This window comes from Acipenser ruthenus, chromosome 3 (assembly GCF_902713425.1).
Source record: "Acipenser ruthenus chromosome 3, fAciRut3.2 maternal haplotype, whole genome shotgun sequence".
Taxonomy (NCBI): Eukaryota; Metazoa; Chordata; class Actinopteri; order Acipenseriformes; family Acipenseridae; genus Acipenser; species Acipenser ruthenus.
In genome coordinates this window covers 12,980,804-13,007,593 of record NC_081191.1, presented here as the reverse complement: position 1 = coordinate 13,007,593, position 26,790 = coordinate 12,980,804, and the positions used below count along the sequence as shown (strand labels likewise).

The 26,790-nt window shown below is 36.9% G+C and overlaps 1 protein-coding gene across 1 annotated transcript; it reads left to right on the top strand.

The window, feature by feature from the left end:
• Positions 1–4,435: 4,435 nt before the first annotated feature.
• LOC117394861 (pituitary tumor-transforming gene 1 protein-interacting protein) lies at positions 4,436–20,605 on the top strand. Its single transcript, XM_033993515.3, has 7 exons — positions 4,436–4,769; positions 6,300–6,349; positions 6,868–6,976; positions 9,327–9,432; positions 11,341–11,406; positions 15,794–15,840; positions 20,044–20,605. Exons 1-7 carry the CDS (start codon positions 4,661–4,663, stop codon positions 20,091–20,093), a joined length of 537 nt encoding a protein of 178 aa, XP_033849406.2. The 5' UTR covers positions 4,436–4,660; the 3' UTR covers positions 20,094–20,605.
• The last annotated feature ends 6,185 nt before the right edge of the window (positions 20,606–26,790 follow it).

The window sequence follows — 26,790 nt, the reverse complement described above, 5'->3', positions numbered from 1 at the left end:
GCTGTAAATTATGAAGCTGGTGGAGCACAAAGGGAACTTCGATTGCATCCACTTCTGCGATTAGAATTTTTCTCAACACCACCTCCATTTCGGTTCTGCTCAGAACTGTTGTTCATCTACCAAAGCTGTCCATGCTCCGTCTGCACAGACCGTGACGTTACGCGCAGACTCCCGCCTGCAATCTAGCCGGCAAAAAAGTGTCGTGAACCCACCCATTTACTTCAGCCACAGAAACAGGAAGCGCTTTAACACGTGAGAACACCATGCATAACACACTTATCATTCCTCAGTGCACGCACGAACTTTCGTGAGAAGAAGTGGTTCCCAGTCCTTATTATTACATATTTTGTAACTTTGTACGAGCCGCAACAGAAGTTAAAAAAAAAAAAAAACGAGTGCTTCCTCTGCCTTGTTTTCTGACTGTTGTTATTTGACACAGAATACAAGCAAATTGGCTTTTAAAAAGTAAGCAGCTTGTTCATATGTAAGGTAAATGGCTTCTGTTGTATTCTGACTGACAACACATTTCATATTATTATTATTATTATTATTATTATTATTATTATTATTATTATTATTATTATTATTATTTAATTATTTGGCAGATGCCTTTATCCAAGGTGACTTACAGGTATTACAGGGCAGTACTGTACAGGGTTACAGTGCAAGATTCATATTTAAATACAGTATAGTTTACAGTAACTGCAAATAATACTACTAAAATACAATATGAGCTAGCATGCAACAAGTTATATCTACAATGACATATTAGTAGTGCACTTGTGCAAGGATAGTGCATCAGCTGAGGATGCAGTAACGTGGTGCTTAGGTCAGGTAAGTCCAGTGCATCGGTAGATCAACAGATCTACAAGTGCAGTCTAAACAGGTTTTACCCCAATTCGGCTGTTAAATGCATTTTCCCACTAGCCAGCAGAGAAAAGAAAACAGTAGCCCATCATAGTTTATTCTACACTCTTTGGTAATTGATGCTCTTTAATTTACCACACTCGCAGGCAGGCTCAGAGTTCACAGCTCTGACAGCAACACTGATTCCAGGAAAAAAGACTGGTGGGCACAACCCATTTTTATTCCCTCGGTCCTGCACCCTTATATGCAAATGAGGGTGCAGAAACCCACACACATGCTATTGGCCCTACCTTTGAGTTGACCCAATAAGAAAATACATTTTGACAGCCAATCACATCACATCAAGCTAGAGCGACTGTACAACACAGTGAACGTTACATTGCCCTCACCTTAGCTCTTTTTGTCCCAAGCTGTTAAAGGGACTTGCCATTGTTGGAGCAGGACGCCATCCAGGAGCTCCGAAGCTTCCCACTGTGACGCCGGTGGTGAAGGGAGAGGGTTCCTTGCTGACCACAGCGCGTCACATGGTGAGGCTGGACCTGGTGGAGGGGTGGTCGGCAACAGAGTGCCCTGTCCCGGTGGGGAGTGCCACTGGGATTCCACGTCGCGGCGGCAACCTCCCCAGCAGTACTGAGTGAAGCAGGCACCACCAGCTGCATTTGTTGTTTGCTGCTGGCCGAAACTTGCTATTGCTGGAGCAGGATGTCATCCAGGAGCTCCAAAGCTTCCCACTGTGACCACAACCCTTTAACAGCTTGGGAGAGGGGGGGCTACTTCTGCCCAGTCGGGCCTGTGGTTCTCCTCCTTCCATCTCAAGAGAGGGGAGAGATCCAGGAAACTGCAGAGCTGTTTTATGTTTGCTGGGGTGGGCCACTGCTGCACAGCGGAGACCTTTTCAGGGTCGGTGGTGATGCCTTCTTTGCTGATGCAGTGGACGAGGAAGGTGGTTTGGCATCAGAAAAGGTGGCACTTGCCCTGGTTCAGTCGCAGTCCAGCAGCCTGAATCCTCTTCAGCACCCACCACAGGTTCAACAGGGCCTCAGAAAAGGTTGGGGCGTGCACCAATAGGTCATCCAGGTACACAATGCACGTCTGCCTTGGAATGCCATCCAGCACCCTCTCCATCAGCAGTTTAAAAGTGGCCAAGGTGTTGCACAAAACGAATGTCATGACGTTGAATTGCCTGTGACCCATCAAGGCGGGGCAGTGGGTATGAGTCTCTTCTGGTGACGGTGTTTAGGCAGCGGTAGTCTACACAGAACTATAAAACCAATCTTTCTTGCCGATCAGTACCACTAGTGCGACCCACGGACTGTTGGACAGCTCGATCACCCCCGATTTCTCCGCTGCCGAGTCTGAACAGGGGTAGCCAGCTTGACTGCAAAGAGGTGCTCAAACTCTTGCAGTAATGTACAGATTTGACAACTCTCCTGTTCATCCAGTCCCTCACTGTTGCGCAGGTGCACGCTCTCTACCGCCTCGCTGAGGGTAGCTTCCGTCCACAACAGGCGTGGAACTGCTGCCACTGTCCTCATTTCCCCCTCCTGTGCCTCACTCTCAGTTGGCACCATTTGCAGGAGCCCTTAAAAGGGCTTGCCCTTGCCGTGGTTCCAGGTTCTCCCAACGATTGCTGGTGCAGTGTGTGCTGCATTCAATTTGGGGTTGGGAGAGTGGGGCGATGGTTCCCCTGTTACATTGACCCATGCTCGTTTCCTGCCGGTGGCTGGTTGGGTCTGGGTTGCGGCTCCTGCTGGGGGCAATTAGCACAGATGAGGCCTGGTTAACTGTATCCCCAGCAGAGGTGGTGGGTGGTTGATGGGGGTGGGGCTGACCCCTCCAACATGGCCTTCTGGATTGCCATGATCTTCAGCCAGTTGCGTGGTGCCCTGTTCGGCTTCGCCTCCCTCTTGTTCAAGCGCTGCTCTCTTCTTGGGTCACATCCTCCAACTCCTGGGCGAGTCAAAGTGCGGATTGCAGGGACTTGGGCTTCGCAAGGCACAAGTACTTGCGGAGTTCACCCGAACCCATGTCTTCAACAAACTGGAACCGCGCTTGCTCCTCCTGTTCTCGGGCTGCAGCATCAGCGTAAAGTCGCCGGACTTCCCTCTCCAGGTCTGTCACCAGCCGGGCCAGGCTCTCTCCCGCTGCCCACTCTCGCCTCCGGAATCTGGCTCGCAGCAGATTTGGTTCTCCAGTACTGCCAAATTGGCGTTGGAGGGCGGCAACCAATGCGCAGTAACGGCCCATCTCCTTCAGCAGCACCATCTGGGCATCCCCTCTCAGTGCTGTTGTCAGCTGCTGGGCCTTGTCCTCTTCGATCCAGCTGCACAGTTTGCCCAGCACCACCAGTTGGACATGAAACACCTCCCAGCTAGTGGTGCCGTCAAAACTGGGCAGCTCCGCGGTCTGCCATCCCATCATGACAGCACCACTGTTGGGCTGGCTTGCCCAATGCTCTGCTCGTCCCTCAATGTTCTGGTTCTCTGGCGCGGCACTCTTTGGGATCCAGCCGGGCCCCGTACGCTCTGCCACCGGTAGGCACCCCTCTCCACTGCTGGCCGATGGTCCTCCCGCCTCACAGAAGACCTCCTTCTCACCCTGGAGCAGTCGCTCCAGCACGCCGATCATCCCTACGTCTCCTGCTGGCTCTTACTTCACGCTGCTTGGATCGATCTCCATCCCACTCTGACGCCAATGTAGCGTGTCAGCACGGCAGAAGAAAAATCGCAGAGAAACTTTTAGGAAACTGACGCTCTTTTATTTATGCTGCTCTCACAGGCAGGTTCAGAGTTCACTGCTCTGACAGCAACACTACTTCCAGGAATAAAGACCCAACACTGCTTTATTTCGATTTTAGTGTTACTAAAGTTTGCTATTTGCCATATTTACATTTTTTTAAATATTTAAATGATATATTAAAAAAACTTTCTTTTTACTAGATTTGAACAAAAGAGATATTCATTATTTATTGGACATGCACAATCCATTGATTTGTGAAACTATTAAAAACATGAAGATTGTCAAATATGTTTATAATGATAGAAATGAAATGCTTCTATATGAGTATCAGTACAATTTTTATTGTTGTAAAATAAAATAGACTGTAAATCTCATGGCAATGTGTTTATGTATGAATTTATTTCTGTATTTATTTTTCAGTGAGAGTAGTGCAGAGAAAGAATGTTGACCTCCCCTGCCAGAAAAAGCCATCAGGGTATGAAACCAGGATCACCCTGCTGCAGCAGTGTTTCAGTTAGGCACCATGGCTTGGGGCAAGATGTTAGATGACGGGAAATAGCTGTAAAATGTTGTACACTAAAAAAATTATATAATAGAAATAAACAAAAGAAAAAACATATTTTGTCTTTGCAGAATTTGATGGAGCCTACTGTAAATATTGGTGCATTGTGGTAGAAAAACTACAAAATGCAGAGAAACTTGACAGGTTAACAGAAGACCTTTAAAAATCTGTGGTTCAGCAGTTACAAAACTGAACGAACGTCAAGAAAAATGAAGAAGTCAACAAAGCAGGAAGGTGGGGGTATTGAGAGTGCAAATAACAGGAACTGTTCAGAGTGAATCGGATCTACTTTTTACAGCGCACTGAGTTTGCGCAGAAGTCAGAAGAATAAGAACACTCAGCCAGGAAATCGCTGATAGAAAAACGAAACAAAACAAAACAACTAATTTAACGGTATTAACAATTCCGAGTGGGTATATATTTTTTAGCCTCTGTATTATTGAGACAAAGTTAACTTGGATCAATGTGATTGAGTTTAAAATAAATACAAAAATGGAGTTCGTACAACTTTCGTCTTCAGTTGTCTTACTCCTCGCCTGCATCTGCTGCGTTCCTGTCTCATGCGGAGAGAGTTCAACTAGTACACCTCCACCACATCAGGGTAAGGTTCGACTGTGTTTCTTTATCATTTATAATATAATGTGAGTGTGTGTGTTAAGTTTAAGAAACTGTTCTAAAAATTGCAGCATGGATTTTGTATTGAATGTACAGTTACACATGTCTTTGCGACATGAACACAATAACACGACACCGTAAGAATGGACGATTTAACCAAACTGAAATCAGTGAAGTTTGTTGGAGATCATACTGTCATTTCAAGAAGGAAGTCCGTCTTCAAAAGCCGTAATTCGAACTTAATTTGTTCTATATTTTAGATTTTAAAATGTGACTGCTGATTTGCTGTCATTTTAGGGACTGCTTTGTTGGCAGCAGATATGCAAAACACCAGGAGAGACGAGAATATTATTAATATCAGATTAAGATATCTGCATACTTGTGCTCCATTGTTTTTACATATAATCAAGTGCGAGACTAAACTGAAACATTATGTAAAAAACTGAAATGCTAACTTAATTTCTGAATGACAACATACCTGATCAGCAATACTCAGCACTTCCGGTTACGAACCTTTGTAACCAGCAAAACACAATTGTTGTATTATATTATTGTAGTGTAGTGGGGTAATGGTGCAATCAGGTTGAAAATACAGTAAATATAGCAGCGATATTAAATATGGTGTGTGATGATGATTTCTCAGAATTATTTTTGGTCAAAATCTTTTCCTGCATAAAAACAGTACGGTGGTTAGTCAGTTGGTATTCTGTGAGCATCCCCTGATTCTAATAACTTTTAAATTAGTCAGTTCCCCTAAAGTAATACATTTAAGGTTTTTTTTTAATTTAATAAAATCTGTAACCATTTGTTTACTCTAAAGTGGGGACCAACCAGAAAAACAGACCCAACTAGGATCTTCATTAATTAATTGATAACCAGAAGCTTTAGTTTAAGGAATTGGGAATTGGGGGTGGGGCAATAGCAGGGTAGCAGAAGTCTGTGTCACTGTTATAAAACTTTTAGATGTATGTTTGAATGTGTTTTGAATGATCTTTGTTGACTGGGAACTTCTCCTTAATGTTAAACTGCATACGAAACACTTTTTCCACAGATGCTTCCTGTTTCGCTGCAATTGAATCACTGAACACAAAAAGTCTATTTATTTGATATTTTGTTAAAAAAATAAAATAAAATACGTGCAGGCTATGCGCCCTTTTTTTTTTTTATCGTACTGAAGATCTATTGGACTGTTATATTTAGTTTTTTTAATCCATGTCGAGATGTGCAAAATTATAGTAATATAGACTACAATATGAAAGTGTTACTTTCAGGAGCTGCTCTTCATTTCTAATTATCTGCCATTGATATATGATGAGCCAGTTGTATTATCCTGCCATAGTGCTGGACTCGCAGTCAAGTGCTTGAGAATTGAATTTGAAGCTACTTACTCATAAATACGGATCTGCAGCACAGGAAGTGACTCGGAAACAGAAGCCACTGTATTTGTGTATTTTATTGCACAAATGGTTGGACACAGCAAATTATATATTCACTTTCTTTTTGTTTCAAATTTTAGCGTGCTCTTCCATCACTGGGTCTTGTGAAGAGTGCCTGAAGAATGTTTCAGTGAGTAATCTTACACTTTGGAATGAATGTACAGTATTTGTTGTGGATATATATACTACCACTGCCTGGAGAACTGCTTAAAGATAACATTTAGTTGAAGTTATTGAGAATATTCGATTCTGGCGAGGTGGGGGTGTCTTTCTGGACATCCATGTCATACTTACGTTTTTGCATTTGTCTGGTGAATCGCTTATCAAATTGTGACGAAACATTTAAATGTTAATTCCTATTGTATACTTCTGATAGATATCATGCTCATTTGCATAATGTTGATCGCAAGACAGATTTTTTTTTAGTTGTTGTATTATGTTATACTCTTCTCTGTGTGTTTTATAATGTATAGTCTCAATAAACCAAGATAGAAGCTTTCTGAAATTGTCTGTAGTTGATAAATGTTAATGTAAATTATCTAAACCTGTTGGGCCTGCATAGTCTTTCTTTACACAGTTACATTTTCAACCAAATTGGTTTTGCATTGAAATGTTTTGACTGAATTTTTGGATATTTCTTTCTTGCAGTGTCTATGGTGTTACACCACCAATGCTTGTCTGGATTATCCAGTCAGAAATATACTTCCACCATCCAAACTCTGCCGTCTGTCTGATGCACGATGGGGAGTGTGTTGGGGTGAGTATGAAGTTACTAAATTCATACTGAAGTCAGAGTAATTGCAAAATTGGTATCTACACAGACTGGTCAACATTTATAGAATGGCTTAGCTTAATGGCACACATCTTCATCTTCAGACTGAATACAGTGGTCGATTCCGCCTCTGTGTTAAACGACTAGCTGGTTGCATGGGCACTGTCGTGTGCAGTCACTTAAGATCCTTCTGCAATGTATGATTGTTGCTGAATCGTTGCACACAACTCATGTAGCATATATAGAGGTCTGGTGCATAGAGCCACACTCATGACCAGGGAGTTATAACATAAAATAAGTTTAGTTCACCAAAACTATATTGCTGAATAGGTGTAAAGATATTTTTTGAAAAGTGCAGGGATTTAAAAAGAGGTTTAGCCATACTGTAAAATGAACAGCTCATTATATCTGTGATTGTTAAACATGTGTGATGTTTAAAACACAACATGTTTTGCTGTAACTTGCTTCTGCCAAAGAATACTGATTACCCTTGTAGTCTTTTCCAAGCACATTAAGAACCTTGAATGGGATGGGATACTCAAATCCAAATAGTTTTATTGGTAAACTCAATGGACAGCCCTGGTCTAGTGGATCACATGACCCATCACGTAACCATAAATATGGTTTCTTTGGGTACTGGCTTTTCATTAAACATACTAATCAAGAATAACAAAGCATGTTGCAAACAATTAGGTTTTTTTGAGCTCCACTTTTATGTTTTCAAATTTGTCTCCAAAGGCATGACTCGTGCAATGAAAGTAAAACATATGCAATTTAAAGCTCAGTTGGAGGTTCTTCATTTTTCTAAAATTCAAAAATATATTTTGGAATGAACAGAGAATAGCATTGCATTTGTATTATGACTTCTTGAGTGGTTATTTCTGCAGTTAGAAAACTAGACAGATGGTGGCAGCATTGTACTGAAAACATATTTATACTGAATGAGAAATTATTTGTTGCTGGAACCAATTAAGTTAATCAGTCAGCTAAGTTTTTAAATAAACGCCCTTGTACCTGCTATATATATATATATATATATATATATATATATATATATATATATATATATATATATGTCACGTTTTATTTTTTTGTATTTCTTAATTTTAAACAGAAATTCCAATTTGTATTGGCCTTTATTATTATTATTATTATTATTATTATTATTATTATTATTATTGGTAATAGCATTTTAAAATAATACAAATGCAAATAATAAAAATAAAAATGAAACATACCTTTTTATTTTTATTTGGATTTGGCTAATACATATGGTTCAGTGCCACATGAACTTCTTTGGGCAGCATTTGATTTTTTCAGTGTACCGATGACAATAACAAATTTAGTGAAAGCCTACTTTGGAGATTTGCAATTTAGTTTTTCAACTTCAGAATTCAGCACTACATGGCAATGCCTAGAAGTTGGAATAATGGCAGGATGCACCATTTCTCCACTGGCTTTTACCATGGCAATGGAAGTAATCATTAGGGCATCAAAATGGGTAGTGGGAGGAGAGCGCTTGGCTTCTGGAATGCGACTACCACCAATTCGAGCATACATGGATGACATGACAACCATGACTACAACAGTAGCCTGCACTAATCGGTTATTGGGCAAATTAACCAATAACATTGAATGGGCACAAATGCAATTCAAGCCCACTAAATTAAGGAGCATCTCTATAATTAAAGGTAAAGTAGTAGATAAAATGTTCTACATTAATGGTGAGGCAATAGCAATGAAACACCGAGGATGGAAGGTGCCCACTTGAAGACCCCAGAGATCTACCCTACTTAGCTCAATCCAGACGGTTGTCATGCTGATGCGCTGGGGAGACCGCACTGTGGTTGATCCCCGGAGCCAGCATCGCAGCCGTTGTGTGTGCTGATGCACTAGGGAGGCAAAATGAGCTGATCCCTGGAGCCAGAATTACACTTCAGCCATCAACAACAGGCAGAAGGATATCTACATATGGAAGGAAACGCAAATGGATGGAGACACAGATGGATCACATTAGTTTACTGTAAAGCTGCGTCTTAGTTGGTGCTTATCTTGGCGAGAGCCGAGTTCAAGCATGAAGTTTTAGCATCTACTCTCATGTAATGGAAATCATAATCAGTAATGCATGGCTACAGGTTAATTGAATTGGGTATGGGTTTTGTTGCCACTAAATAAAATTTACTTAGAGGGTATTGTTATATAGAAATAATAAAAAAAAGAAACCCTAAATTATTCAAGGTATCGTTCAAGATTACTTGTATTCTCTGTCTTATTTTGTTCTTTTGATTTGTTTTGAATTACAATGTTAACTAATTCTCCCTGCCTTTTATTCCAGTAAACTTTGAGGCCCTGATCATTGCCATGGCCGTGGTGGGTGGTATCCTCTTGATAAGTATCACGATCTGCTGCTGCTGCTGCTGTTGCAGGAAGCGCTCTTCAGGGTAATTTTTCATTTTCTGAACATTGTGATTTTGGCTGGTTCTATGATTGCACTGAAAAAAAAAAAAAAAAAGAGTGCAGCTCTGAAAGTAGGCTTCCAGACCTCTCCAGTGAAAGCTTTATAACTGTCCATTAAATTTACAAAGCACCGTTCAGTACTTCAGCATCATGCAATAATGGCAGTTTTATTGGCCATTGGTCAGGGTAAAAGTGCCCTGTGGAATTCTTGTCTAAATGCACTATTTTCCAACAGGCAATGGGATGAATGCAGAACAGCTGGATTACTAAATATTACTAATCAACCACTTTGGGGGGAAAAAAAGCAATTAAGTTAGTTCTGGGAATACAGCTAGAAAAGGAGACAGTCAAATATAAGTATGTTATTGATATTGTTTAAGTAGTGTTTCTTCAAAAGAAAGAAATTATGATGGGTCAATGGAATATGCTTGGTCTATCTTTCTTGATGGAGGTCTTTAATGACCGCTAGATTTCATTGATCCATATAATACCAGGAAGACATATTCCAATGGGAGGCCCACTACAAAGCTGTAACCTCAATCTGTACATAAAGTTGCCTAACTCTTGCCTGAGTGAAAATGTTGTGTGTCAGTTTTTTAGCCGATAATTAAAAATTATCATCCAACCCTAATATCGCAACTAGAGGTTGGAACAGGTAGCAGAAAACTTGGGTTACTGACTTGAGTCTCCTTTTTCTACCAGGGTATCAATTTGAAAATTTACAAAAAAATAGAAAATATGTTGTCAATGAAGTTACTGTTTCCTAATAAAAAGATAAAATAACATGTGCAACTTTTTTGAAGCAGAACTTACCAATGTCAAAAATATTTTTTATGAACATCTATATTTAATACTATAATGAAACTTAAGAAATCCTCAAATTAACATTATAAATGTAAGGTGATGTTTGTGATTAATTTAATGCAAGTCTTTTTTTTAAATTACCCAAACCTAGTTATTTTCACAACAGGTAGGCAGTTTCTCTACCTGTGCAGACCTTTTAATACCAATGCAGAATGACTCAGTGGGGCATTTGTTCTTCATTTTACCCCAAAAAGTCAGTTTCTGCACAGACGCCCGCAAAGACTGGTAGAGATTTACCCCACCCCCATTGGTTATGCATTGGTTCATTTGTCCCAACTCTTGCAGGAGGGAAGCCTATTGTTTTGTGTCTTGTTTGGTTAAACTCTGAGATGTGCATTAATTTAAAAACACATCTGAAAGCGCTGCTTGATGTGTTGAAAGATTTAAGAAGCAGTGCTACAAGAGAAGCACATTTGAAAAAAATCATTCAGCTTCAGGGTTGTAGAGCTAAACACTCCTTGTTATGTAACAATAGGTATGTGTGCCCAAGCACTCTGGAGCAGGATTATGCTTCTGTGCCAGGTACTGGTGTATTTGAAAAGCAGTCCTTTAGAACAGTTTTGAATAATGCGTATCTCGTGAGGAAAATTTGAACTCAGAAGATGATTTTTAATTTCTGTTATCGCCTTAACCTTGTCTTTTTTTTTTTTCTTGATCTAAGAATCTTTCTTTCACTGTCAATTACCTCAGGCTAGCAAGCTACTCTTTTCTTGTGTATCTCCAACCAAAACGTTAATACACTATCAAACGTGCGAACAAAGGAAAATAAAACTGTCAATGTTACAGAACTTGTAACCAACCACTTAAGGCTGCTCTACCATGGCTTTGCAATGAAATGATTCATTTCTTCAGTACCTGGATGGGTGCTTAATTGGATCAACTGGCAAGCATGAAGGAATGCTGAAGAGTTGAGATATATAATAAATGGCTTTTGAGACCTATGGTGACAGTAAAAGTTAGAACACATTTTATAACAACTTTCTTTTGACTTTAGGTTATAAGCCACTGACTGCTTTTCTTTTATGTAGCCCTGATAGAGATGAAGAAAGAATGGCCAGGAGACGCGAGGAAAGAATGCAACGCTCAGATGAGCGGTAAGTGTTCAAATATACGTGACCTTATTGTTAATGATGACATTTCATTAACCTGGGGGATTAACAATCCACATTAAAGTCAATGGATAATATCGGTAGGGTTTCATAAGCAGATTTAGTATTGAACACTTTTGACTTTTTTGATTGATCAAAGATTGGATTTAAGCTGCTGAGGTTTCCTGTGTATAGTGTGGCCCTAATTTGCCAAAGGACTTTATGGCTTGTGTGCCTTTTTTTGTATACAAAACATAAAGCCCAGCCAAAAGCAGTATATTGCCTCTACTAGGGAATCAGAATATAGACCTAACAGTATATACTGTGTCTGTCCCTTGTCTCTGGGAATGGGGGAAATATTTTCCAGTGCTCGAGTAATGTAAAAAAAAATGGGGGTTGAGGTGATTTAAAGAAACTAAATCGTAACAATTGATGATATTATTTTAAAAAGTTTGTTTCAATATCAGTGAAGTGTCGGTGCCACAATGCCAGCCAATTGGATTATTTAAATTCACAATTCATCATTCTTGTGAATACAGTGCTTCTAACAGCAAGGAAATTAAAAAAAAAAACAAAATAACTCAAGTGTCCCAGCCTGTGGCGTTATGTCACCAGACCAGCACAGCTCGGAACTTTGGCAGTTTCCCTTGACAACCAATTCACTTTGGGAGGGGTAGGGTGGGGGTTCCATCTTTATATAGTGGGATCCACAAGTTCCTACCCCTGCGCCGGAGATTACAGCATGGTGCCTGTCCTGACGGTGGCGCATGGCTGCAATTGTGAATTTAAAAAAAAAAACAACTTTGAATTAGTAGCACTTCATTATTCCTGCCACCAGATGGCAGAAGAAAACGATAGAAAAACAAAAACGATAGCAGGGGCTGCGGTGGTCTTCCATTGAATGCTCATGGGAGACAAAACCCGAAACAACGGTGCAGCTGCAAAACCTAGATACAAAGTCAGAATTACATTATTTGTATTTATTTTTGTAACACGTTTAAAGTTTCATTGAAAGTTTTGGTTTCATTCCGGTCACAACCTAACATTAAAAACTATTCGCCGCCATGTAATAATGAATGGGAAGGATTGGATTCATGTATTTAGGTTATTGTTTTTTTGGTTTTTATTTGCATTCAAAATGTGTATTTAAATGGGGTTTACATTAATGTTTCATGTGGGGGTCTTCTCCGTACAATTACATGTCAGATGAAAATATGTTGTTCAAAATACAAGCCAGTCAAGTCAGAACATTCAGTATTAATGAAAATCAATTAATATTTATTTTATATAGCATCTTTCATAGTGGACCACCATCACAAAGCACTGCTTTGGAACAATGCATAATACATTAAGTAAAGAAATAGGGCAGCAGTGTGGAGTAGTGGTTAGGGCTCTGGACTCTTGACCGGAGAGTCGTGGGTTCAATCCCAGGTGGGGGACATTGCTGCTGTACCCTTGAGCAAGGTACTTTACCTAGATTGCTCCAGTAAAAACCCATCTGTATAAATGGGTAATTGTATGTAAAAATAATGTGTAAAAAAATAATGTAATTGTATGTAAAAATAATGTGATATCTTGTAACAATTGTGAGTTGCCCTGGATAAGGGCGTCTGCTAAGAAAATGATAATAATAATAATAACAACAAAGAAATACAAAAAAAATTGCGAAGTTAAGTTCTAAAGAACGAGCAGAGCAATATCCTAAAAAACTTCATGAAAGCAATGGGAGCAGCTTTAAAAGGAAAACAAACTTTTCAAATTAACCAAAGCTTTTTGTACAGAAAATATACCTCTGCAACCATTGATAATGGTAAAAACCTAAAGGGAGGACGGTTTAGTTTTGGAGCATGAAACCCCGATTTGCAGCTCTTGCAGTAGTAGGGCTTACGTAACACTATCTGTCAACAGTGTAGATGCAGAATGATCCTTTAATCTTTTAACAATGTGCTCAGGGATGACAGACATCGCATCAAAAGTGAACTTTTAATGTAGCTCTTGTAACACCAGAACCACAGCTGTGTTTAAATAGACATTAACGAACAGGATATTGCTGTTAAATTTAAATGTGTCAAATACATGAAATCTTTATTTAGCACAAATATAGAAATATTACAGTATATTACATTATTAAGTATATATTTTTAAGTTCAAATCTTTGTAGCCGTGATCATTGCGTGACACGGTCTATTTTTAGCTGTGACTGTGCTGTGATTGTTACATATTTTTACTGTGACAAAATCACATCCCTACTCATGGTTATGCAACTCAACAGTTCCTGGGGCACATATAACTTAATTAGGTCTACAAGCATCAGGGAATCAATCAATCAATATTTATTTTATATAGTGCCTTTCATAGTGGACCACCATCACAAAGCGCTTTACATAATACATTAAATACAGTGAAATACAGGGCATAGTACATTGGCAAAATGAAATACATTGTTAAAATCAAATAAACAACCAATTATGAATATTTATTATTTATTTCTTAGCAGACGCCCTTATCCAATGAGGAATATCCTCATTTTTACAAAATGGTTAAACATAACTACCGCTATATTCACAAGACATCTTAAATTGTCATAACTGTAAAAAACCTTGCAGAGATGAGAGTGATCATTAAATACCTTTCTTGCCTTAAATGGTCTATTCAGTTATTATCTTTAAGCCTGCATGCTAACTAGTGAACTACAGGAAAACAAAATGGCTTTAAGTATGTAAGGGGAAGTCAAGCAGATGGCTAACAGCATTCTCTACAGTTCTAAGTTAGGCCCTGCCAGTTTCTGTTGTTCCTGCTGATACAAGAAAACAGTTCTGTCAAATGTCTCAAAGGGTTGAGTGGAGTTCATTGCCTTTGCTGTAGTGTAACATGTTTAACAAGAAAGAATATGAGCTTTAACTAATAATAAGAGTACACTTGTATATGTTGAGGATTATTATGCAAGTTATTATTACAATTGTCAGGTTACACCAAAAAGATTAGACGAAAAATGGCCTTGCTTGCAATTAATACATTCATGTTAAAATCATTGTCTTCTATACTGACCAATCCTATAAAGTGGCCTGTATTTAAAATAAGAAGTTAATGATACTACAAACTGACACAACAATGTGAAAATGCTTTATTCCAGTTCAAAGTTAGTAAAAGAAAAAACAACAAGAGGAGACTGTTAGGTTTCTGTTGGAGCTGTTAAAAAATGAACCTATTGCTTTTATTAATTTTAGTTTTTCTTTTAGAAAAAATAGGTAATGCAGAATATTTTCTTTTTCTTAATTATTTACTTACTCGCTGCAGAAGCTGATATAGACCTACATTTCTAGATTGTGTAGTCGGTGAACAGAAAATGAGATTGCTCATGCATGGCTTTTATGCTTTGAAAGGTTTTCTCAACTGAACTCAAATCCAGGAACCATTTTAAATGTTTAGTTCTTCTGGTATTTATTACTTCATTGTTGTTTTTTTAAGTACTGTTTACAAGACTTGAAGATTTGGCAGTTTTATTTTCATTCACAGACACTCTTAAGTCGCGACTCACGACCATGTCAATTTTTAACTCTGACAGCTTTGAAAGTGGTTAGCAGGTCAGATGCATCTCAGATGGACTGCCCTCAGTAAATTATTTCTGTATTAAAAAAACAAAACAAAAAGAAATTAATTTGGGAGGTGTCGATGTGAGGGCATGGATGGTGTAAAATAAAAAAGATTGTATTTAATCCTTTTCATTTAATGAAAGAACATTAAGTTTAGGCAGGGTTAACTGGTGTGCAAAACGCTACAGTACTTTAATTTGCATAAAGATTTCTATCTGTGTGGCTGTGAATGTTCATTATTCATGTTTTGTTCTGCAAATGCCAAAGTAATGGATCTTTTGATTTTCATCTATAATGTTATAAATCAAACCATAATTATTTCATGCATTTACATTAAGCTAATAGTGAATTCCTAATTAAATGTGCCTTTGCATTTCTGAAGAGGGTCATTATAATACATTGGGGTTATTTCATGCTTGCTGACAGAAATCATGATTATTGGAAATGTTCATACATCTTGATTAAGAACAGTATGTCTATTCAAGATAAACAGAAAACCAATGGTTGAGATAAGAAAAACAGCAGCATGTACATTTCATTTTCTATTTCAAATATTTTCATATTTTCCCTGTGATTAAACCTACAGTAAATCTCAAACAACTGGGTTGGTTAAAAGGTTTATATTTGTGAATGATGGCTTACTGTAATATTGAGAAAGAAAAATGATATCATAACTTCCTTTGTTTGATCTACTGCATAGATTATATATGCACTGTATCAGATTAGTTGATGGATCCTTGCTATATTTTTCTTAAAAGAAGGGTTCATTATGAATAAATATATTTTATATTCTTTCACAGGAAGTCGGAAAGAAAGACAAAACATGATGAAATCCGTAAGAAGTATGGTATGTACAACTGTTTCCTTTATTTGTATTTATTTTTTAAAAACACACACACATTATATATATATATATATATATATATATATATATATATATATATATATATATATATACATGTGTGTGTGTGTGTTATGGACCGATGCCGAAATTGGGCCGTTGTTGCATCTGCCCAGGCAGTTCGTCAACTGCCCACAGCCACCCGGACAATTGCCAAATTAGCTTCGAATTTTATGTCATTTCGGCAACTGCCCTGGCTGGTCAACTGCCCACAGCCACCCATGTGAAGACAATTTAACAGATACAGTATAATACAAATAGATAGTGAATTATCTTTGTTGCCTTTAAGCACAAAAGCGCACCGCCACCAAGCCACCCATTGCAATGTTTATTTAAATAACTTAAATACTTTCTGACAACGCTATGGCAACAGAACTAAACAAAATATCAACGCACAGTTTATTTTCATCCTGGGTTAGATATAGAGGTTAGAGTAAGTGGGGGGTTGGGAAATGAGTCCAGAATAAAATGCAACAATGTTTTATTTTATTCTTATTGCAGTAATACAATACACACGTCTAAGCAGAGTTGCGTTGTTTGAATGACAGATCATTCAATATCATCAAGAGACTAATAATCACAGTTAAGTTTAAACGTGTAAAAGCCACCCAGTTAAATATAGTTTCCTGAAACTCAGGAAGAACGCAGTGCCAAACAACTCAGTTATTGTGAATGGGTAAAAAAAGCTGTTTTTTTAAAAATAAATACATTTAAAAGTAAATGGTTTATATATATATCTATATAACCATTTACTTTTATACATTTTTAACACCACAGACACAAACACATGGTTTTACTAAAATTGTAAGTTCTTCATTAAACTTTCTTATATGCGATATGAGAGACACACACTTCTAAAAAGAAAATGTTAAGCAGATCAGCATTGATGACTTCCTCTGATACATCCTTTTTTGTTGTTGACAAGATCACAAAAGAAGCACAATTCCTTTAAGGCCCCTGTATTTCCCCCACTAGTATTGGCCTGCCACCCCATGGGTACCTAGCTAGCTAGCTCTGCGTGCAGAGTGCAGTCACACCCAGAAACAGACCTGTGTTCATCATCCCTGTGTATGACTTTCTGACCATGTAACAATTCAGCAGCTGAGATGCATATTGAATTGGCCTTGGGGCAGTAGGAGCAAGACTCTCACTTCAGTAAATCAGGAATTATTCAGTCAGTTGCTGTTCATGGTAAATAGGAAATGTTTATAGATAACAAAAAGATCAGTGGAGATCTCAGAAACTGCAGAGCTGTACTCGCTGTGTATTGATGTTTCAAAGCACATAGCATTTTTTAAAAACTGGTGGTCTTGAGATGTGCTCACACTGAGCCTGACTGTCACTTGCCTTTTCATAAGTACTAAATTCCTAATTACCAACATTTAACTACCAATAATATGCACAGACTGCATCCCACTAGTGCAAGCAGTGCACTGTGGATTGCAGCTTCTAAAGTTTGTGAACATCAGCTTTACTTGTCAACTGCCATGCTTGCTGTGTTTGGTAACACAGTAACTTGTTTCAATACCTTCAAACAATTCTTCTGGAAGATGGCACTGCCACTGCCTGTTAGGGACTTCATTCTATGCTTCTGCCAATACAGAACCCTTGCTCACCATAACTCATCACACATATTTAAAAGAAGACAAAGCAAGCTTGGGGTCATCAGTTCTCTGAATGTCTCTTTGACCCCTTTAATGACATTCTGAGGCCCCCATTCTACTGACACATACATATAGCTGCAAGTGAGTTTCTGTTTTAACCTACAGTAAATAGAATCAGGTAAACGTGTTCTGTTATTGTGCTGGTATAACCAAGTAACTTCAATGGTTTTCATTTTAATCAACATATGAAGGGGCAACATTTAAAATAAATAAATAAATAAAATAAGTAATGCAAGATTTTAGATTAAAACAATATGGTAATAAAACTAAATGAAGTAAACAATGACAGTATGGTTATATTTTCTTTTTAGCCCGCTCTCAAATGTCTGTTCAAAGAATATTTAATGTTTAGCGGGAGAACAGTTTTAGTCCATGGCTTTGTTAGGTCTTAAATATCGGCTTCTGGAATTTCTCTATAGGATTTTCTTTTTTTAAATTCCACCCAATAGCTTGCTACAGTCTATTTAAATGGTAATTACACATGTATAATGCAGTGTTGGTGTCGCAGCCTGCTTCTGTGTCCTCTGGGAGGTCTGGCAGCTATGGCATATTTATATCTCACCCTCTGTTAGAATGATGATTTCATTCTTGCACATAGATAATTACCTAAACTTAGAAATAACCACAGTTCTCTAAAACTGCAGTTGCAAGTTTTCAGATTTTTAAAATGCATTTATACATGATACAGCCATATGCAGTTTTAATTTGGCTTCATTTAATCAGAAATGCATTCTGCAGTTTGGTACTTGCATTTGAAATATTCTGACATGATTGTGTTGGAAAGTGCTTAATCTGTTTTTAGAAACCGATCTACAGTGACAGAAACATGTCACAAGTATTTAGGTATGCAGCGGTATGATGCAAAATATATTATGGCAAGTGTTTACATTTTTAATAACAGAAATCCCCAAAAGAGAACATTTGCACTTCTTAAATTTTTAAAGACATGTTCCGGATCAATAATGAAAACACACATGGCAGAGCAGAATATATTTTTTTTATGGAAATACACATGTGTGACGTTCCTCAGATGCACTTTTTTTATTTTTAATATCTCCTATTGTAGGAATTTGAAGGTATTTTACTTGAAGTAATTTATTCCTCACAGGTCTGTTAGATGACACGAGTGAAGTGGCTTACATGCAAGAGTCAGATCAGGGAGGCACAGAGGCTAGAGTGGAGTGGATTGGAGGACCAAAGCCAGAGAGACAATTTCTAGTATAGGTCTGACGGCAGCCCACCAATTAACTGCCGTTGAGCGATCAATCGTGCCATCGAACATTGATGATTTAGTTTTTTTTGTCCCTGAAGAATGACTTTTGATTGCAATCCTTAAAGTAAATATAACACAGCTAAAGTGATAGCATGAGTTAATAAAAAAAAATAAATAGGCTAACCATTGTACTGTGGTATTTGCTCCAAAATGATGTGGTGCTTTTGTTGTTTTTGCATTGATGTTTTTTAACCTTATTATAATTATCTATTTATTATTATTATTTATTTATATTATTATTTATATTATTATTATTATTATTATTATTATTATTATTATTATTATTATTATTATATTGTATTTGTTTATTTATTTGTAAACAAAGATTTTTACCTCAGAAAACATGTACTGAATTATGAACAGCTTTTGTACAATACATAGAAAGTAAACCCTACAGATGGTCATGAGTCAAACTACTAGAAATAAGTCAGGTTGATGTTGCAGGGTTAAAGAAAAGTTTAGGTTGGGCTTAATTGTGTTGCAGAACAGGCACATAGATTATCCTGAGCTTGACAATAATTTCTCTTTGCAGGTTTTTTCTTTTTTTGTGAAGAATGAACCGACTTCTAAACTGAATTATTCAGTTACATTGGCATTTGTAATATAATCTCATACAGAAACCTTTCTTTTTTGTTTGTGATTGATGTGTCTATCTGCACCATCTGCATTTACTTTTGAGCAAAATCTTAAGAACCAGTCATCCGACTGTGGTGGAATAATGAGGGCATATGAATCTTTATATATTTATTCCTGATCATAGATTAAAAAATGTTTTGAAAACATGACATTCAGATCTCAGTTGACAAAACCAAGACGTGCCATGTTTGCTATGAAGTGCTTTTGGCATGCTAGACCTTGCATTTAGAACAGCAATGCACAGCATGTCCCATTTCCTTTAGATAGAGAGGGCTCTTAGCCTAGAATGGTTTTTTTTCACAGAATACTATTCAAATAAATCACAGCACTTTACATTAAGAAGAGCTCCAATTTTTATATATTACGTAAAAAAAAAACCTATGTGAACACATTAAAAGCAGTTCATTCTCAAGCAATATTTTACAAAAATGTCAGTTTGAAGTCAAATCATTTGTATTCTTGAAATATGATACGGCAACTTCAAACCTTAACTTATGCCAGCCAAGGATACTATATGTCATTAAACCTTTTTTTCAACCAATAACATTATCTTCTTTTTTTCTTTTTCGTTTCTAGGTCTTTTGTCAAAATCAGACCATCCCTACAGCAGATTTGAGAATGATTAAAAGTGTAATCAAGATGTGCTGGTTTTAAGGATGGTGAAAGGGGCAGATGGGTCTGCAAGGTGTACACAGTTTCTTTGTTCTAATTTGACAAACTACTCATTTTTTCTTGTGGAACATGCAGTCACTGATATTGGTTGTACTGTAATTCACTCTCTGGGCTGTACATTTAATAAGGATGGAAATCTTTATGCTGCATCAAAGGGTTGGCTGATTTTGTTAATATTTTCTACTTCCAAGTAAAAAGTATTTTTCATAGATTCCTGTGACATTTGTCACGTGTTACAGTTGTACTTTTTACACTAACTATATAGATATTGTTTTGAATTTTTCAGCTTTGTGGTCACTTCAGCATTTTGAGTGACTGCTTCTTTCATTTAATTAAATGATCTTTAGATGGTTTGCATTGATGATTGTTACTGGTTTCATTGCTGTACTTATTAAAATAAGATACCTGTAAGCTGTTTAGAATGTTTTTATTTGTTTTAATCTTTATAATAAATTGTGACTGTTCATATTGTTGTCATGTATTATTTCAAGGCACCAAAAGTGACTATATATTTTAGAAAATATTTGATTATTTAACTGTAGATTACAGCTTTTTTTTTCACAGATCCGGGGTAGCACTAATCTTGCACTACCCAGTGTTACCTTATGTAAAGTAGTCCCAGATAAATTGATCACTTATAGTCCCTAATTTAATTCTGTAGATTATTGGATAGCACAAGGAGTGCTTTGGTACCAAAACACAACAACATTTATTGTTATATATATTTTTTTTTCAACATCATACAGTATTGGATATGTAAACATCAACCAATGGTAACATGTATACGAGAAATACATTTTTCACCTATACAGAGACCCCCATTTTATGGTTAAACAAGATTTTGTGTGCTTTTTCAAATGCTATAATCAACACACATTGCTGAGAAAGAAAAACGTGCTTTGTTTTATTACCTTTTCATTTTGGGTTGGTAAAAAACCAGTTTTGGGGGCATAATGAACCAATTTTACCTTCGGGCAATCTAATAACAAATGCATTACTACAGATCAATCTATATTCCACCCCCTGCTATGTTCTCCTGACCTTCAGTGACTTGTGACTTGTTGTCCTGTTTATACGAAGATCTATACATGGTTCCTTTTGTTACTGTATATTTCATTTAAGTAGCTGTCAGTGAAAGCACATATATTGAGTTTTCATAGCGGCATACAATTGAAGCGTGATTAGTTTGATTAAGAATCTGTGAACTTCAGTTGACACAGTTATAGCCCTTATATCGTAAACATAAAAAAAATTGAAAATGTTGAATTGTCAAATATTTTATAGTTTCCAAAAATATACAATTAATAAACTTAATATAGTAACTTTTTTTTTTAATTCAATTTCTTCTGTTCCTTTTAACATTCTCCGATGTACATTAGGGATCTTAAAACATAAGCTCTCCTTTTAAGCTCAAGTAGCATTGCAGTCCAAGCAGTAAAGTGCTGTACAAAGTTGAAATAACATTTAATCAACTATGCCTATAATTTACCAATCAGTGTTGCCCTACAAACAAAACTGCTCAAAAGTACTGTATACAAATGACCTAATCTCTGGTTAAGGGTACTTAACTATATTGTAGTTTATTCATCACCACTCTGCACCTTTATAATTTCAGTTAAGCAGAATGTATTAATGTAATAATGTATACATTTGAACCAGAATACCTGGAGGAGGAAGTCCTGTATTACTGCTGATTGTAAGGCTGAATCACATGAAAGTTGTCTGTATGTTGCTGTCTTGCACCTAGTGGCAAAGGAAGTATAGAGGATATACTGTAGATAAAACAAAAATATACAAAATACTGTCAATTTAGTTTAGGGTTGTTGTTAACATAATGGAGGACATTATTTTAGGGTATGCATAAAATTGTCATTTTTACAATCTGTAGGATATATATATATATATATATATATATATATATATATATATATATATAGATAGATAGATAGATATAGATATATAAATTAAAGAAGGAATCTATGAAAAAGATGCCAACAAGATGCTCGGATATATTGTGAAAAGTGTTGAATTTAAATCAAGGGAAGTAATGTTAAAACTTTACAATGCATTAGTAAGACCTCATCTAGAATATTGTGTTCAGTTCTGGTCACCTTGTTACAAAAAGGATATTACTGCTCTAGAAAGAGTGCAAAGAAGAACGACCAGAATTATCCCGGGTTTAAAAGGCATGTCGTATGCAGACAGGCTTGAACAAAGTCTTGAACAAAGAAGACTACGTGGTGCTCTGATTCAAGCATTCAAAATTCTAAAAAAGTATTGACAATGTCGATCCAGGGGACTTTTTCGACCTGAAAAAAAGAAACAAGGACCAGGGGTCACAAATGGAGATTATATGAAGGGGCATTCAGAACAGAAAATAGGAGGCACTGTTTTAACACAGAGAATTGTGAGGGTCTGGAACCAACTCCCCAGTAATGTTGTTGAAGCTGATCTCTGGGATCCTTCAATAAGCTGCTTGATGAGATTCTGGGATCAATAAGCTACTACCAACCAAACGAGCAAGATGGGCTGAATGGCCTCCTCACACACTGGTATATGAATAATAGATAGGGCTTGAACTTTTTGGTTTTTATTTTCCAAATCCCTACCTGTCTTTAAATGTTAATTAGTTGTTAAGATGTTGCTGCATCCTAATAAAGAGAAAACTACTAATTAAAGACTGAGTTTTTTAATTTAAATAAATGAGATTTGAAATGATGGACTTATCAGTTTACAATCTGTACTGGGTAGTTTATGGTGAAAAGAAAGTCTGTTAAACTAATGAAATTATCAAGCACAAAAAAAACTATGCGTCTTCATGAATTAAATGCAATTTGGATCAGCGATTCGTAATTTGTCACGTCTGTTTGAAATAAAAACATAAGTATAACAGAATCGGGCTCAGTCAAGATATGACCAAATGACATTGTTTTTCTGAGTTTAATTAGGAAACAGAATCCTCTCAAAATAACTTTAAAAGGGACGTCCTGTGACTTCAAGCGCTATATCTGATCAACCGTATTGTCTGATCAAATGAACGCACCTGTAATCACGTAATGAATTACGGTGGTGTTTTACGCACACAGCTTCTGCTGCTAAAACAGCTACGAGATTTAGCTGCCAAAAAAGAACCAGCAGGCTGAGGCAAATGAAAGTTATAGAATTATTCAGACACCAAAACCTTAGATGGAGCATTGTGTGCTTTAAATTGTTGCAGCTAAGCAAATTAAAACACAGTCACCTCATTTTTTATTTTTCTTCTATTTCATCAGTAAGGGCTGGAGATCCAGTCTGTTATTGGGCAGCAAAGAACTTTTATTTAATTCATTTCAATTGCACGTTATTACAATGCCTTAACAGCAAGTATCAAAGCATAGAAACATTTTACTGATTTTTTGAAGTTGAATGATTCCTAAAGTTTTGTAATGTGTCAATGTTGTACTGAATTGTATTCTTTGATGATTTTCAAAGTTTGGTATATGGTACGTTTAACTACAGTATTTCATTACCTGTAGGTGTTAAAGTTTTACTGAATTGCATTAATTTAATGATTTGTAAAGCTTTGTAACTTTGTATGCTTAATGTGATAGAATAGGTTGCTAGCTATATATCGTAGTAGGTACTTGTGTACCAAGTACTAGTGTGTGTTAACTTTATTCAATGCAATAAGGTACAATAATTGTTAATACCTGGTCCATTATCCATACAAAGATTATGCAACATAGTATCAGTCCCAATTAGTTTAGATAATTGACTCTACTCTGTGTGTGTGTAATTCTCTCTCTGTGTGTATGTGTATATATACACTACTGGTCAAAAGTTTTAGAACACCTCCATTCTTCCAGTTTTTATTGAAATTTACGCAGTTTAATGTCTCAATGTACTCTGAAATTAAAGCATAGAACAAATAAACAATTGGAGATAAAAAAGAAATCATGGAATTGTTTTGTTTAACAAAATTTAATCTAAATTTTTGACTCAAAGTAGCCACCTTTTGCAGATATAACAGCCGAACACACTCGTGGCATTCTTTCTACAATGGAAATCAAATATTGTTCGGAAAGTTCTTCCCAACACTGTTGCAGAAGTTCCCACAAATGTGTTGCACTTGTAGGTTGCTTTGCTTTCACCCTTCTGTCCAGTTCATCCCAAACCAGCTCGATGGGGTTTAAGTCTGGAGACTGTGCTGGCCATTCCATGATTTGAAGCCTACCGTCTTGTTCTTTTCTTCTAAGGTAGTTCTGACATAGCCTGGAGGTATGTTTTGGGTCATTATCTTGCTGTAGGATGAACCCCTGACCAACTAGGCGTATACCAGAGGGTACTGCATGGCGCTGCAAAATGCTGTGGTAGCAGTTTTGGTTCAGGGTGCCACTCACTCTGTGCAAGTCGCCAACTCTGGATCCAGCAAAAGAGCCCCAGACCATCATGCTTCCTCCTCCATGTTTGACAGTTGGTGTCACACACCGAGGAACCATCCTTTCGCCTACTCGACGGCGTACAAAAACCGTGCGTGATGAACCGAAGATTTCAAATTTTGATTCATCGGTCCATAAGACCACCTTCCAGTCTTCAGTAGTCCACTGGCGGTGCTTCAAGGCCCAGGCAAGCCTCTTTTTCTTATTTTGCCATCGTAGCAATGGCTTTCTTACTGCCACTCGACCTGTCAAACCTGCAGCTCGAAGTCTTCTCTTCACAGTTGAAACTGAGACTTGCTTACTTCGACCAGTGTTAAGCTGTGCTTGAAGCTGTTGTCCTGTGAGCCGCCTATCACGCAAGCTGTTGACTCTCAGAAACTTGTCTTCTGATTCTGTTGTGGCTTTGGGTCTGCCAGACCTCTTCCTGTCAGAGTTTCCTCCAGTTTCCAAGTGCCTTTTGATGGTGTAGGAAACTGTACTCACTGACACCTTGGCTTTCTTTGCAATTTCTCTAAAGGAAAGACCTACACTTTTAAGGGTTATAATGGTCTGTCTTTCTTCCTTTATTAATTGCCTTTTTCTCGCCATTATGAGAGCAATATACTACTTCCTGCAGTACAATACTGTCCAAATAATGCTTAAGAGGGTGTAGTAACACAGTCTGTTCCAACACTGCTTTTATACAGACAGAGGGTTTGTAAGTAATCAACAAAAGTTGGGACACCAGTAGGAATTGTTAGCATCAACTTTCAAGGCTTAATTTACTTCCATTGCTGCAGGACAGCTGTAAGTTGTTAATCCATTACTTGTTCCCTGAAAAAGACCTTTTTGTCTAACTCTGAAATGTACATTATTTTTCAGTTTTTGGTAACCTAAACTTTTTTTTTTAAACCTCTGTCAGTTTACCGCTTACCTTTGTACCATTTCAGGTTATTCACTGGACTTGAACTGCTTAAATTTCAATAAAAACTGGAAAAATGGGGGGGTTCTAAAACTTTTGACCGGTAGTGTATGTGTATGTATATATATATACATATACATACACACACACACACACACACAGAATTATATAATATATATATATATATATATATATATATATATATATATATATATATATATATATATATATATATATATATATATATATATATCCAACAAATTGTCCTGATTATTAACATTGTTTTAAAATATTCAGCAATAAACTGGAGCATTTTAACCCAGTTGTTATGACACATTAAGTGATTTTCAGATGGGCAGAGCAATATTTCATAAAGTTGTGCATGTAAATAAATCTCTAAGTTTTGCCATTCATGCTGTAAACGTTTGCATTTCTTCAGAAACAGTTTCATATGTTATTTTATTTATTGTATTCCTATTTTTAAATAGTCTATGGGGTTTACAATAAGTAACCAGTAGAGTTTCTAGGATAGCGTGTGCAGGTTTGGCAATATTTGCTGCAGTTTCAATCTATTGGTTTTACTTTTAAAAGAAGTCTGCCGTGACACAGGCAAATTCAATTGCTGTATTATTAAACCAGTTAGCTGAATACTGGCAGCTTAACAAATGCCCTTTATCTGAAATGTGAAATGATTGAAATTTGCCCATCATGTCAGGACCAAAAGAGGGTCATTCATGACTTAATAGAAAAGCGTTTTTCTTTTGCTAGCACAAAAACACATAAATAGCTGTCATGTACCAAAAACCCACAGGGGCAATGACTGTCAGGATGATTTAAGGAAGTCACTAGCAGGAAATGCAAGATTTTTTGCGTATGTGAAACAGATTTTTCAAGTCAGGAAGAATACATAGCATTTTCAGTTTTCCCAAAGAAAATGAAATATTACTGTTTCACAGAAAAGTGGTAACATGTCATTTGTTATCTTTAGGGTTTAGATATGTTTTTCCCATTTCCATCTACTGTATGTCTAAAGATTTCTATCCAATTCGTTTTTAAAGGTACCATTATAGATGAGTCTCTTAAACAATAGTTTTTATATTTGTATTGTACACTATTCTTAATTAATCAATAATAATCACTTGTATGGGTTAAAATTCACCAGAATAAAATGTACTTTAATTTGTTCATTGGATTTCCCTCGTTTCATTTCTATGCATTAAGGCTTTTTTATATGGTTTTGCATTGAAACCATTTAAAGAAAAAAAATCCTATAGTTAAGGAGGTTTGTTGTTGTTTTTTCCTTGCCTGTCTACAGTTTCTGTCATTCATGGA